At 45.0% G+C, this 13,887-nt stretch overlaps 1 protein-coding gene across 1 annotated transcript in view; it reads left to right on the forward strand.

Moving 5' to 3' along the window:
- The window catches only part of RAD21L1 (RAD21 cohesin complex component like 1), a 30,615-nt gene extending 27,319 nt beyond the window's left edge, over positions 1–3,296 (forward strand). Inside the window, exons 12-13 of the mRNA XM_067468268.1 lie at positions 463–540; positions 2,018–3,296. Of these exons, the coding sequence (XP_067324369.1) occupies positions 463–540; positions 2,018–2,206 (267 nt within the window). The 3' untranslated portion in view covers positions 2,207–3,296. The remainder of the gene's footprint in view (positions 1–462; positions 541–2,017) is intronic.
- Positions 3,297–13,887: the final 10,591 nt, after the last annotated feature.

Below are 13,887 nucleotides of genomic sequence, written 5' to 3' on the forward strand. Positions count from 1 at the left end.
AATACAACAAATACTGCAATATTCTGAGGAGCAAAATCTGAACTGTGAAAAGGGGTTATTTACACACATATACCCCAAATAGCATTTCCAAATGAAAACCCTGCTTACCCCTCTCAAAAACTTATAAATACAAGAAACCTTGCTTGGTAGAATGGAAGAGGCACTAAAGGAAGTGTCATAAATATTCTGTTAAGACACAACAATATCTAACCAGCAGTATCTCTTGTTTTTATCAGATCCCATAGAGCTATTTCATAGACAAAGTACATTGAAAACTATCTATAAATGGTATTACTACCTGCCCAAGATTAAATCTTGTGGCCCTGAGCAATACAGACAAATGAGCAGCAAATTTCTGGACCACCTGTTAGTCATATTATGCTTGGAGAGACTGAAATAACTCTCAATTTAACCTTTGACTGGGCAGATATGAATAATTTCTTATGCTAAACTTCAATATAGGAATCTGAAGAGATTAACACAGAAAATGAAGAAAAAAAGAGGCAGAAGAGGACTCTGCTGCTTTTGGATACTTTGAGGGTAAGCTGGCCTAAGATTTTTTTAAAATGCTGTCTCTGCTTTTAAATGGGGGGTGTGTTCTGTATGAGTACTCTTCTTTGATTGCAATAAATCAGATATTTATTTATTTATTTGTCGTGTCAGGGCAACCAGTCAATTGTATTACATTTCTAACAGAACAAAACAAACAGACAGACAAAATACAAAATTTGTGAGTTTGTAGTTGATTAAATGTCCTTTGATCAGTAACTGGCTACTTGAAGTGCCTCTGGAGTTGCTGCAAGAAGGCCCTCCGTTGTGCATGTGGCTGGGCTCAGGGTGCATTGCAGCAGGTGGTCAGTGGTTTGCTCTTCTCCACACTCGCATGTCATGGATTCCACTTTGTGGCCCCATTTCTTGAGGTTAGCTCTGCATCTCGTGGTGCCAGAGTGCAGTCTGTTCAGCGCCTTCCAAGTCACCCAGTCTTCTGTGTGCCCAGCGGGGAGTCTCTCATTTGGTATCAGCCATTGGTTGAGGTTCTGGGTTTGAGCCTGCCACTTTTGGACTCTTGCTTGCTGAGGGGTTCCAGCGGATGTCTCTGTAAATCTAAGAAAACTATTTCTTGATTTAAGTCATTGACATGCTGGCTGATACCCAAACAAGGGATGGGCTGGAGATGTCTCTACCTTGGTCCTTTCACTATTGGCTGCTACTTCCCAGCGGATGTCAGGTATGCAATACCGGCTAAGCAGTGTAATTTCTCCAGTGGTGTAGGGCGCAGACACCCCGTGATAATGTGTCATGTCTCATTAAGAACCACATCTACTGTTTTAGTGTGGTGAGATGTGTTCCACACTGGGCATGCATACTCAGCAGCAGAGTAGCATAGCGCAAGGGCAGATGTCTTCACTGTGTCTGGTTGTGATCCCCAGGTTGTGCCAGTCAGCTTTCGTATGATATTGTAAATAAATCAGGTATACTTGAAAATAAAGAACCCACATTTTATCATAAGGTGAAATTGCAAAAATGTCCTGTTGGTAGCATTTTGCCTCTACTGCTCTTCTGATGCACAACACCCTACTGATCCTAAGAGGCATATGCAGCCATTAAATGCAAGCCAAGTATTTTACAGAACTGAGGCATATGGACTGGTGGTGCTAGAGAAAAGTTGTGTACAGATTAGAATCTTTGTCTGTTATAGTGATGCTAATGATGAGGGTGCAAAGGGTCAGGATAGGCTGTGAATGTGGAAGGATTTAATCATGATACAACTGGAAGGAGCTGTTGGTATCATACCCTACTTGTGGGCTTTCCAAAGCCAACTGTTGTTAAAACAAGCTTGTAGAACTAGATCGCTCCAACTGAGCTTTTCTTGTGGCTTTCTCATCCTTTTATCTCATCCCTCCCAATAAATATTGGTCCAAAGGAAATGCCGAACAAGCCAGCCTCTCATGTAATAGCTTGTTGTTATCATCCTAATTTCTTCAGCCTAATTTTCTCATTTTGTTCCCATGTGCAGCATATTGACCAGACAGGAGCAAAGTCTTTCAGCCTTCTGGCTCTCTGCAAAGAGAATAACAGTAAAGAAGTTGCAAGCAAGTTCTACAGTCTCCTTGAGCTAAAGAAACACCAAGCTGTTGATATGGCTCAGGCTGCTCCCTATGCTGACATTATAGTGACCAAGGGTCCAATGTTCCATACTCTCTAAAAGATGGACTGTTCTCCACTGCATTGTAGGCTGCTCTAAAGGATACTGAACTCTTCTGTTTGAAAAACATTCTGGAGTGAAATCTTTTATTTCCATCTTTTGTGTTAATTATATAGTAACTCCTATTTAATAGGTCTGTAGATGTAATGCCTTAAGAACAGGACCAAATAGCTCACAAATATTTTAACAGTATAAAACTTTGCTTAACAAGCTTTTCTAGAATTCAAGTTGCAAGTTAGGAGAAATGCTTATTTTTGAGAAGTGTTCAACTATAATATTTTGTGTTGGCTACCTCTTTTTTCCCCCTGCTTTTCAGAAAGGATAGAAACTAATTTGGCTTATTTTGAGCAATGTTTTTAATGCATTGTTCATATACTTATCTAACATAGTCTGATATAAAAAGGTAGACATCAGCATCTGCAAAGCAAACATCTGTAAATCTCAAAAGCTTGTAGTCTTGAACTGACTTTTTTACTGTAGTAACAATATTCGACATAGTGTTTTGTCTGGATGGTGCATAGTGCAGAGATTAGGTCAGGCATGGGCAAACTTTGGCCCTCCGGGTGTTTTGGACTTACCAGCTGTTAAGAATTGTGGGAGCTAAAGTCCAAAACACCTGGAGGATCAAAGTTTGTCCATGCATGGATTAGATGCATTTTACCAAGCATAACTTGTTTCCTACAGCCCCAAATGTTGATCCATGTCTGCCCAACCTCTGCAGTAGCTCTGCATTGATAGCATGAGAATGTGTCAAGGGGAAGTGTTACTGTTTCTTCGTTCAACCCCTAATTGGGTGGCAGAGAGCTTGAAAAATATGAAATATAAACTACTATCCCGTACATTCAAAGACTGTGGAGACAGATAATGTTTTCCAGCAAGCTGAATGGTGTGTGATAGAGCCATTATTGATTATAGTGTAAACTCTCATTTCATTTTCTCTCTTCTTTATTCTGATAGCATTTATATATTTTGAAGCACTAAAACAATGGAAAAAATATATTTGAACGAAGATAATATTGGACCAGAAAAACTAAAATGACATACATGTGAAACTAAAATTAGTCTCTGATTTTAGGTTCATTTTTAAAAATAGTATTATAATGGGTTAAATTATGTGTTCTATTTAAAATGCATAGTTAAATAATGTTCTATTTGTTTTTACTTCTTCCTTTTTCTAAGATTTTTCCGACATATTTATTTTATTAAAAGAATATGTTTTTAATCCAAGAAGCCTTTAGAATTGTTTCTTATTAATAAGTACATGTTGACTGTGCTTTTTACATGTAACTTGGACAGATGAATATTTAAATGATGGGTGGATTATATTTTGGGGACTGAGAGTTGCATTGATCTCTATGGAAGCCTTGAGATTGCATGAATCTGCAGGGCGTTTGAATGGGGAATAGTAATTGGAGGAAGGATCTGCAACACCAATGATTTCTCTCTTATGCACACACGCATATTAATACCCAAGGATCTTGTATGGTTTATACGAGAAGCAAATAATAAACCCCTCCTTCCTTTGGGGCCTTACAGCTGTGACACTATTCATTTGTTTCATATTTGCAAGTTTCCTTCCTGGACCAAGTCTACCCAGCAGAATTTGTTTGTATTTTCATTTCATTCCTTTTTGAGCTTATTCAGGAGATATTCCTGGTTGTTATGGCTTTGCACTGAACAGACCTATAAATTCATAACATTTGTTTCCATTAAATATCTTAGACAGAAGAAACTGTCATCTAAATGTCAAGAAGACTCAAACTATTAAAGAAACAGAACATTGTGTAACTAAAAAAAAGTGGCAACATGTAAAATATGGCATCCTGCTGGTAATTAACTATTTCAATGATTGAGTCAACATGGTATTGTGGCTTAAGCGTAGAACTAGGACTGGATGGCCATGGACACCCACCAGATGATTTTGGGCAAGGCACACTCTCTCAGCCTCAGAGGAAGGCAAAGGCAAACCAACTCTGACAAATCTTGCCAAGAAGATGCTGTGCTATTGTTGAAAGCTTTCAAAGAATCACTGGGTTGTTGTAGGGTTTTGGGCTATATGGCCATGTTCTAGAGGCATTCTCTTCTGACGTTTCGCCTGCATCTATGGCAAGCATCCTCAGAGGTAGTGAGGTCTGTTGGAACTAGGAAAATGGGTTTATATATCTGTGGAATGACCAGGGTGGGACAAAGAACTCTTGTCTGTTGGAGCTAAGTGTGAATGTTTCAGCTGACCACCTTGATTAGCATTTGATGGCCTGGCAGTGCCTGGGGCAATCTTTTGTTGAGAGGTGATTAGATGTCCTTGATTGTTTCCTCTCTATTGTTTTGCTGTTGTAATTTGAAATTGTCCACCTGCAGAGCACCTGATGAACCAACCTGGACACAGCATATCATTTGAGAACACAGAAATGCTGGACTACTCTAACCACCATGTCAGACTGCACAGAGAAGCCATTGAAATCCACAAGCATGTGGACAATTTCAACAGAAAGGAGGAAACCATGAAAATGAACAAAATCTGGCTACCAGTATTTAAAAACTCTAAAATTACAACAGCTCTGACAAAGGTTTGGTCCCAACCACACTGCTTTATACCCTTTGCAAAACATGAAGGCGTTTCTTTGGCCTCTGACCGCCTTCTTGTAAACTATTCTCACACTCCTTCGAACTCTGAATTCCAGTCAGCACGATCTAGGGTTCCCGTTTCATCAAGGTCAGTTTGTTCGTTAGTGTTATCCATTTTGCCTTCCTGCTCATTATCAGGCTGAGAACTCTCCTCCTTTTCTGAGTCAATTTTCACCTGCACCTGGCTAGTTTCAGTATCAACAAAGTCATTCCACACCCTGTTCCTCATTGACTATAACAGGGACATTTTGAACCAGATTGTGAACCTGAGTCCCATCATCCTCATCAGAGGCACTCTGTGGTTCCAGCTGAATCACAACACATCTTCTGCTTGGAGTTGTGTGTTTGATTATGGAAAGTTAATCGCACAGTGGACAAAAGATCCATGTGTGAATGAGATACACCAAAACATGACACCGAAAACTAGGAAAGTCAAAGTGTTCCATAGGAAATTATTTCACTAGCCAACAGGCTTGGGATAAAACCTAGACGCTTGAAATTTACTTACTCTCTTCATTAATGACATCTTTCTTCAAATATACACAAACACGCAGCTCCAAGTTGGTAATGAAGATGAAAGGCTGCTCAAATAGATCAGAAACAATGCAAAGGAAGACAGCACAGTGTGAGAGATAGACAAATATCACCCTGTGACACATTGGTGTGAAGGAGAAAAATGAGCATCAGTGTGAAACAGGAGATGGGAAACCAGCAGGAGGGTAGCTGCTGGCAAAGAGGAGGGGGGTGCCCTTGAACTCAGCAATAACCAGAATAATAGAGAAGCTGAAACACTGATAGATGTACTGGAGGAGAGTACAGAAAAAATGTACACTGTGCTGGTACAGCTGTACCAGAAGCTCCCACTTTATTTGCCTTGTATTGAGTGTTTGTTTGCAGTCCAAGGCTTGGGATTCTGCAGAAGGGTGGCTTCCTGTTAAAGTTTGCAGTTATAGGGCAGGCCCCCTGTCCATCATCGTTAAGTTTGGTTCCGCCCCTGTTCAGGACAATTGTGAAGGGAAGAGAGCCATTTTCAGTCAGTCTCAGTAAAGGAAGTCAATGTACAGGATGTGTACAGACTTTCTCCTGTACAAAGGCTTCAACCCTTAAGACCTCATGGGGAAGAACAGTCTTAAGAGCATCTAAAGATTCCCAAAGGTTCCAGGGAAACAGCCTTACAGCCTTGAGGAATTTCGGAGGGAATAACAGCTTTAAACATCAAGAACTCCAGCTAAGTGACTACAGGCCTACTGGTAGGTCCACTCGGTTTTGAGACGCAGTTCAGCCCAGTAGTGGATCCACATCAGTTAGGTTTAGGTTCACAGTTAGCCTGGGAGGAGCTAGAAAGGGATTTTCCTTTGAAGTAAAGCAAAGAAACAGAAACCACCAGTTGCTTGAAAACTGGAAGCATTTGTTTAACCTTTGAAGACAAAGAAGTTCCTTTTTGATTGTTCATCAATAAAAGACCTTGTATTTAAGCCCAAGCCCTCTAAAAACTGTTTATGGGGGAAAATTCCCTAAGAGCTTCTCTTTGGGCCCCCTGGCTTCCTGTTGGGCTCAAGTTGCACATCCTGTCTTAAAGGCACTTCATTTTAAGCCCAACGGTGACAGAACATACACGCTGGCCCATTCTCACAACCCCATTGTGTTTCTCACTTTTGCAGAGTTCCTTGCATGATCTTTTGCACAATGGGATAAACCCTTGTTCCGACAGGACTGAAGACCGATAGGTCGTAGGTTCGAATCAGAGGAGAGCGCGGATGAGCTCCCTCTGTTAACTCCAGCTCTTCTTCTTTTCCTCCTCCTCCTCCTCCTCCTCCTCCTCCTCCTCCTCCTCCTCCTTCTTAGGCAATCCCTCGTTGGCCGAGTAGGATAGTCTTCCAGGATCAGTATTCTGGTGGGTCCGTAGGTGACTGTGGAGCCCTATTCTTGACCTGCATCTTCTCCCGCAGTGAGGGCATTGGTTTCCAGGTGGAAGGCGGTCCCAGTCAGGGTTGGCATGATGCGCCTTCCTCTTGGCACGTTTCTCTCTTCCACCCTCCATTCGTGCCTCTTCAAATTCTGCAGCACTGTTGGTCACAGTTCTCCTTCAACTGGAGCGTTCAAGGGCCAGGACTTCCCAGTTCTCAGTGTCTATGCCAGAGTTTTTAAGGTTGGCTTTGAGCCCATCTGTAAATCTCTTTTCCTGCCCACCAACATTCCGTTTTCCGTTCTTGAGTTCGGAGTAGAGCAACTGCTTTAGAAGACAGTGGCCAGGCATCCGGACAACGTGGCCAGTCCAGCAGAGTTGATGGCAGACAACCATCACTTCAATGCTGGTGGTCTTTGCTTCTTCCAGCATGCTGACATTTGTCTGCCTGTCTTCCCAAGAGATTTGCAGGATTTTTCAGAGGCAGCGCTGATGGAATAATTCCAGGAGTCAAGTGTGATGTCTGTAGACAGTCTATGTCTCACAGGCATATAGCAGGGTTAAGAGGACAATAGCTTTATAAACAAGCACCTTGGTATTCCTACGGAAAAATGCTGCACTCGCAGAGCTCAGGCGGTGTTGTATTTCGGTGTCAAGAAGCTTCCCAGAAGGATGGTAAAACATCAAAACATCTGGGCATCCCCTGGGCAACGTCCTTGCAGGCAGCCAATTCTCTCACACCAGAAGCAACTTGCAGTTTCTCTAGGAGAGAATGCCTCTAGACCATGGCCATATAGCCCAAAAAAACCTACAACAACCCTGTCAACCTTTTGCTTGTGAAACTTGGTGGTTGCTGTCAGAAGATGGACAACTCTTTGTTTGCCACGCAAGTCAGATGTTCCCACCTCAACATCTTTAAACTTTCTCGCCCAACGACGCACAGTACTCACATCTTACTTACTTACTTACTTAGGCGATCCCTCGTTGGACGAGTAAGATGGTCTTCCATTATGGGTTTCCTTGTGGGTCCGTATGTGGCTGTGGAGCCCTATTCTTGCTCTGCATCTTCTTCCGCAGTGAGGGCATCGGTTTCCAGGTGGAAGGCGGTCCCGGTCGGGGTTGGCTTGACGCGCCTTCCTCCTGGCACGTTTCTCTCGTTCACCCTCCACTCGTGCCTCCTCAAATTCTGCAGCACTGCTGGTTACAGCTGTCCTCCAGCTGGAGCACTCAAGGGCCAGGGCTTCCCAGTTCTCAGTGTCTATGCCAGAGTTTTTAAGGTTGGCTTTGAGCCCATCTTTAAATCTCTTTTCCTGTCCTCCAACATTCCGTTTTCCGTTCTTAAGTTCGGAGTAGAGCAACTGCTTTGGGAGACGGTGGTCAGGCATCCGGACAACGTGGCCGGCCCAGCGGAGTTGATGTTGGAGGACCATCGCTTCAATGCTGGTGGTCTTTGCTTCTTCCAGCACACTGACGTTTGTCCGCTTGTCTTCCCAGGAGATTTGCAGGATTTTCCGGAGGCAGCACTGATGGAAACGTTCCAGGAGCTGCATGTGACGTCTGTAGACAGTCCACGTCTCACAGGCATATAGCAGGGTTGGGAGGACAATAGCTTTATAGACAAGCACCTTGGTCTCCCTACGGATGTCCCGGTCCTCAAACACTCTCTGCTTCATTCTGGAAAATGCTGCACTTGCAGAGCTCAGGCGGTGTTGTATTTCGGCATCAATGTTGACTTTGGTGGAGAGGTGGCTGCCAAGGTAGCGGAAATGGTCCACATTTTCTAATGTTACACCATTAAGCTGTATTACTGGCATTGGAGAGGGATTGGCTGGTGACTGCTGGAACAGCACCTTGGTTTTCTCAATGTTCAGTGACAGGCCGAGCTTCTTGTATGCTTCTGCGAAGGTGTTTAGAGTGGCTTGTAGATCTTCTTCTGAATGCGCACAGACAACGTTGTCATCAGCATACTGGAGTTCTATAACAGATGTTGTTGTAACCTTGGTTTTGGCTTTCAATCTGCTGAGGTTGAATAGCTTGCCATCTGTCCGATAGATTATTTCCACTCCGGTGGGAAGCTTCCCATCAACAAGGTGAAGTATCATAGCGATGAAGATGGAGAATAGAGTTGGGGCAATAACACATCCCTGTTTGACACCGGATTCCACTTTAAATGGGTCACTTTGGGAGCCATTGCTGTCCAAGACTGTTGCCATCATGTCATCATGGAGGAGCCGCAGGATGTTCACAAATTTGCTTGGGCACCCAATTTTGTGGAGGATGGTCCAGAGAGCGCTGCGATTCACTGTACTCACATCAACACAATCACCATAAACAGCTTGCATTCTCTGATGAATCTCCTTTGGGGTGACACTTTCTGCTGTCAAGAATTCAATGACTGCACGTTGCTTAAGTCGCATTGACCAACCATCTGTGCACGGTTCTATACTTTGCACTTTAACAACACAACCATTCAATGCTAAGGCTTCCCTCCAAAATGGAACTGCAGAGGAGAGTCTACTGAACAAGCCAGTACCTGCTGCATATCAGTACTACCATCTGTTGAGGAGTTACGAAGGTGGAGGCATTACTTTTCATTCAATCCTCATATTAATAGCTGTCAGAATGGATAAGATGTCCTGTATTTCTCTGTATGTTTATACTTGTCCTGTTTGAACCAAATTGCTTGTACTTGCATTGTTTTGGCCAAATCATAATAAAACTTTGGCTTTCCTTCACCGGGCACAGACCCTTTTAACAGCACTACACTTCGCTACACATTCTGCTGAGATCTCAGAATGTGACAATAGAAGGCTCTCTACAAAGAGCTGTAGGTGATGGATGGATAAAGTGATCGTTCCCTAAATTACCAGCAACATCAAAACTGCAGCTACTTCATCTTCCTACATATTGTGGGTGAGTTGTTCATTCATCGTTTGTTTGTTCATTCATTCATTTCTGGAGAAACCTTGTAAACCTGAAATGTTGTAAGCTGAGGCAATGCCAATTGCTTTGTTCTCCAGAATCTAGTTTTTCTCTTTGCCTGTTTAAAAGAGGAATCACGTAGGGAAGAAACTGGAATCTTGCCATTACTATAAAAAGTGACTGTTGCCTTTTATATGATCGACTTTTTAAAGACATTAAACCTCTTCTAAATTGGTAGTGGGTCACATAAAATTTCTAACTTTGCGGTTATTTTACCTATAACAACAACAACAACAACAACAACTGGAACTTTGAAAAAGGAGACGGAGGTCCTGATTCTGGTAGCCCAAGAACAAGCCATTAGAACCAATGCCATCAAAGCCAGAATTGAAAAGTCAACAACTTACTTACTTAGGCGATCCCTCGTTGGACGAGTAAGATGGTCTTCCATTATGGATTTCCTTGTGGGTCCGTATGTGGCTGTGGAGCCCTATTCTTGCTCTGCATCTTCTTCCGCAGTGAGGGCATTGGTTTCCAGGTGGAAGGCGGTCCCGGTCGGGGTTGGCTTGACGCGCCTTCCTCCTGGCACGTTTCTCTCTTTCACCCTCCACTCGTGCCTCTGATGCAGAGCATCTTTCCCCCCCCCCCCAAGTATTTGTAGTTCACCAAGGGCCGGACGATGGATTCTGCTGCTTCCTGGCCCAGATGGGACTCTCTCTCTCTCTCTTCCCTCCCCTCCCATCTTCTAAGGAACCAGTATTCTGTGAATTTTTTTTTCTCTATCCCCCAGAGAAATCCTGCTGCTCCCTCTTACCTCCTTCTCCGAAAACCTAAGGAAGGGATGTTCCAGAAGCATTCCCTCCTGACATTTCACCCACATCTATGGTTAAATCTCTCTCACACACACGCAGTCCCTCTGATGCTCTTTTCCTTCCTGGCCCTTCCTCCCTCCCCTTTCCCTGAGCGCATGTAGGTGTATGTCTAAATTATCCCATTAACTGCCTTAAATATGAAGGGGGCGTCGAGGTCCAGGGGTCCCCTCTGCGTGAAGAGCAACTGGTCGAACTGTGGGACCCATAATCCACTCCAGCCGCTGAGGACAACTACCTGGGCGAGGTGAGCAAGGGAGGTCTGTGGACTTTCCTGTGTGGAACCCAGATGGCACAGGAAGATCCCAGGAGAACAGGACCAGACCCCATGCCGCCCAGAAGAGACAGCCCCTCCTAGAGGCTGATCTGAGCCCCCACGGGGGAATGCCATCGCAGGAGGAGCAACCAGGATCCCACAGCAACCGCCATGAAGGAAGGAGGCCCTGCCCGTTCCAGAAGCTGTGCAGAGGGGTGGCCCAAAGGAGACCACTGACGCCCCCACTAGGTATGAAAGTTTTTTCCCTTTTGTTTCCCCACTAACTACCCTTGGGCTGGGAAGGGGGGGGTGGGGGGGCTGTAAACCTTCTTTCTGACTGTCCTAGACACTATCCCTGAGTCTCTGTGATGATGGAGAGCCGGACCGGTCTGCGGTCACCAGGAGGCGCCACGCCAGAAGGAGTAGCAAGGCTGTGCCCCATCTTCTCCCTCCCCCCAAGTGCCAAGGGAGGAGCCAGCGCCCCCAGGAGGCCTGAGGACCACTGCCAGATGGGAGGATTCCACCATGTGCCATCCTTCTCCATTGGGAACTCACTCTGGACCCCTGAGTGCTCCATGCTGACGGCCATCACAGGCTCCATCATCCCCTGCCTCCACCGTCTTCACCTTCTTACTTCAGTCTCTTTTTCTTTCTCCAACCCAAAGAACACTCCGCCACTGGTCTCTCCCACCCTGCTGGGTCCTGCTGTTGTTGCTTGAGTGGGGCCCCGAAATAATCAACAGAATACAATCTAAGCAGTCTAGAAAGAGGCCCTGAGTGCTTGGGGGGGGGGGATTGTCGAGGCTTGAGGAAATGGGTGTGACCATTTCCCAGCCTCGAAGGGGGGATTTGATGCAGAGCATCTTTCCCCCCCCAAGTATTTGTAGTTCACCAAGGGCCGGACGATGGATTCTGCTGCTTCCTGGCCCAGATGGGACATAACTGGGTTCCTGTTTCCTCTCTGTGAATTCTCTGGCTTATGCACTGGACCCTGGCCCCTGATCAGGGAAATGCAGTTCCCCAAAGGACATTGCCCCACTCTCCACTATTTGCAGATTCTTTTTGCGGACCTTTTCTGCCCTTTCTGATTGACTTGGTGCCCTGGCATCACGGGCTTCCCCCATGAACTCAAAACCAAGCCGCTTGGGGAGAAGGAGCTCCCCGCCTGTGTGTGCATGCTCTTGTTGCAAGGATCAAACCTCAAGAACTCTGCTGGTTGCCCTTATCAAATTGCTGTGTTTTTTCTAATAAACTATATGGGGATGGGACGGGGATCTTTTATATGAAATCTATGAGTTATAAGAATCTATAAAGAATATGTGCATGAAGTATATGATATGTAATGAAATGAAATGAGATGTACCCTCAACCCCTTTCTTTGCCTTTCCCCTCTTGAACTTTACCCTATAAAAGAGTATGTGACCTGGGATTACAGTTAAGGAAATCCAATTTCCTTGGAAGAGACTCCATTCATATTTACATTGCATGGACAAATACTGGCAGATCTATGGCTTTGTTTTCAGAGTCAGACGAACAAAAGCCAGAAATCTGTCAGCCAAAAGGCCCGGAAAAACAGACTGATTAATTCAATCATGGTGTTTTGTGTACGCTCCCCTGTGACAAAGGACTCCCTTCGCCACAGGGTTGAGATCCAGACACCACCCATAGCCACCCTTTTTTGCCTATACACATCTTCTTATCGGAACCCAGGAAATCCCTTGTCTCCCCTTCCGCCTCCCTGCCGTGCGAAGAACAAAGGGTGTTCAATCAGCTGGCGGACACCTCCAGGCAAATCCGCCCCTCTGCGCTGTCAAGATACATCCCGCCTCCTGGCCGCTGATTGGACGATCTCCGGAGGCGCTCCGAGGGCTCTGATTGGCCCCCTGGAGGCGACAGCGGCCGGCGATTGGAGGGAAGGCGGGACCAGCGGCCAAGCCTCCTCCCAGCTGTTCTGGAGCCGGCCAATCAGGACAGAGGGAACTGACAGGAGGCGGGCGGGAGATTCAAACCAGGATTTCTTTGTTTCTTCTGTATAAATATGCCTGAAATTCACTGTACTGTATGCTTATTGTGGATTCATCCCTTTAATGCATCCTTTTCAGCTGAATCTCTAAATAAACGCCTCGGTCGCAGATTTCCCCTTCAGCCTCTGGCGAGATTGATTTTCAACGTTTGTGCGTCTTTTTGAATTGGCATCCGCTGGCCGCTCGCCAAGGTCAGGACCCCATTCGCGGTCCTTAGGGACTCCCCTCACAGGGAGAACCCCCAAAAAGAGCTCGATATCACCTCCTCAAATTCTGCAGCACTGCTGGTCAACAACAGATCCCAAGTGTAGACTGTGCAAGGAGGCAAATGAAACAACAGATCACATCCTCAGCTGCTGCAAGAAGATAGCACAGACAGACTACAAGCAGAGGCACAACACCGTTGCTCAGATTATTCATTGGAACTTGTGCTACAAATATCATCTGCCTGCAACAAAGAACTAGTGGGATCACAAGCAAGAAAAAGTTACAGAGAATGAACACGTCAAAATACTCTGGGACTTCCGGATTCAGACAGACAGAATTTTGGAGCACAATACTCCTGACCTCACAATCGTGTTAAAAAACAAAGTATGGATTGTCGATGTTGCAATCCCAGGCGACAGCAGGATTAATGAGAAACAACTGGAAAAGCTGACATGATATGAGGATTTAAAGATCGAACTGCAAAGACTCTGGCACAAACCAGTAAATGTGGTCCCAGTGGTGATCGGCACACTGGGTGCAGTGCCTAAAGACCTTGGCCTGCACTTAAGCACAATCGGTGCTGACAAGATTACCATCTGCCAGCTGCAAAAGGCCACCTTACTGGGATTTGCACGCATTATTCGCCGATACATCACACAGTCCTAGACACTTGGGAAGTGTCCAACGTGTGATCCAATACAACAGCCAGCAGAGTGTCTGCTGTGGACTCATCTTGCCATGTTTCAAATAATAATAATAATAATAATTATTATTATTATTATTATTATTATACCCCACCTCCATCTCTCCAAAGGGACTCGGGGCAGCTTACAAAGGGACAAGCCAAGAGAGCACAGAGTTAAAAGGTAATA

The sequence above is a fragment of the Anolis sagrei genome, chromosome 4 (genome assembly GCF_037176765.1).
Source record: "Anolis sagrei isolate rAnoSag1 chromosome 4, rAnoSag1.mat, whole genome shotgun sequence".
NCBI lineage: Eukaryota > Metazoa > Chordata > Lepidosauria > Squamata > Dactyloidae > Anolis > Anolis sagrei.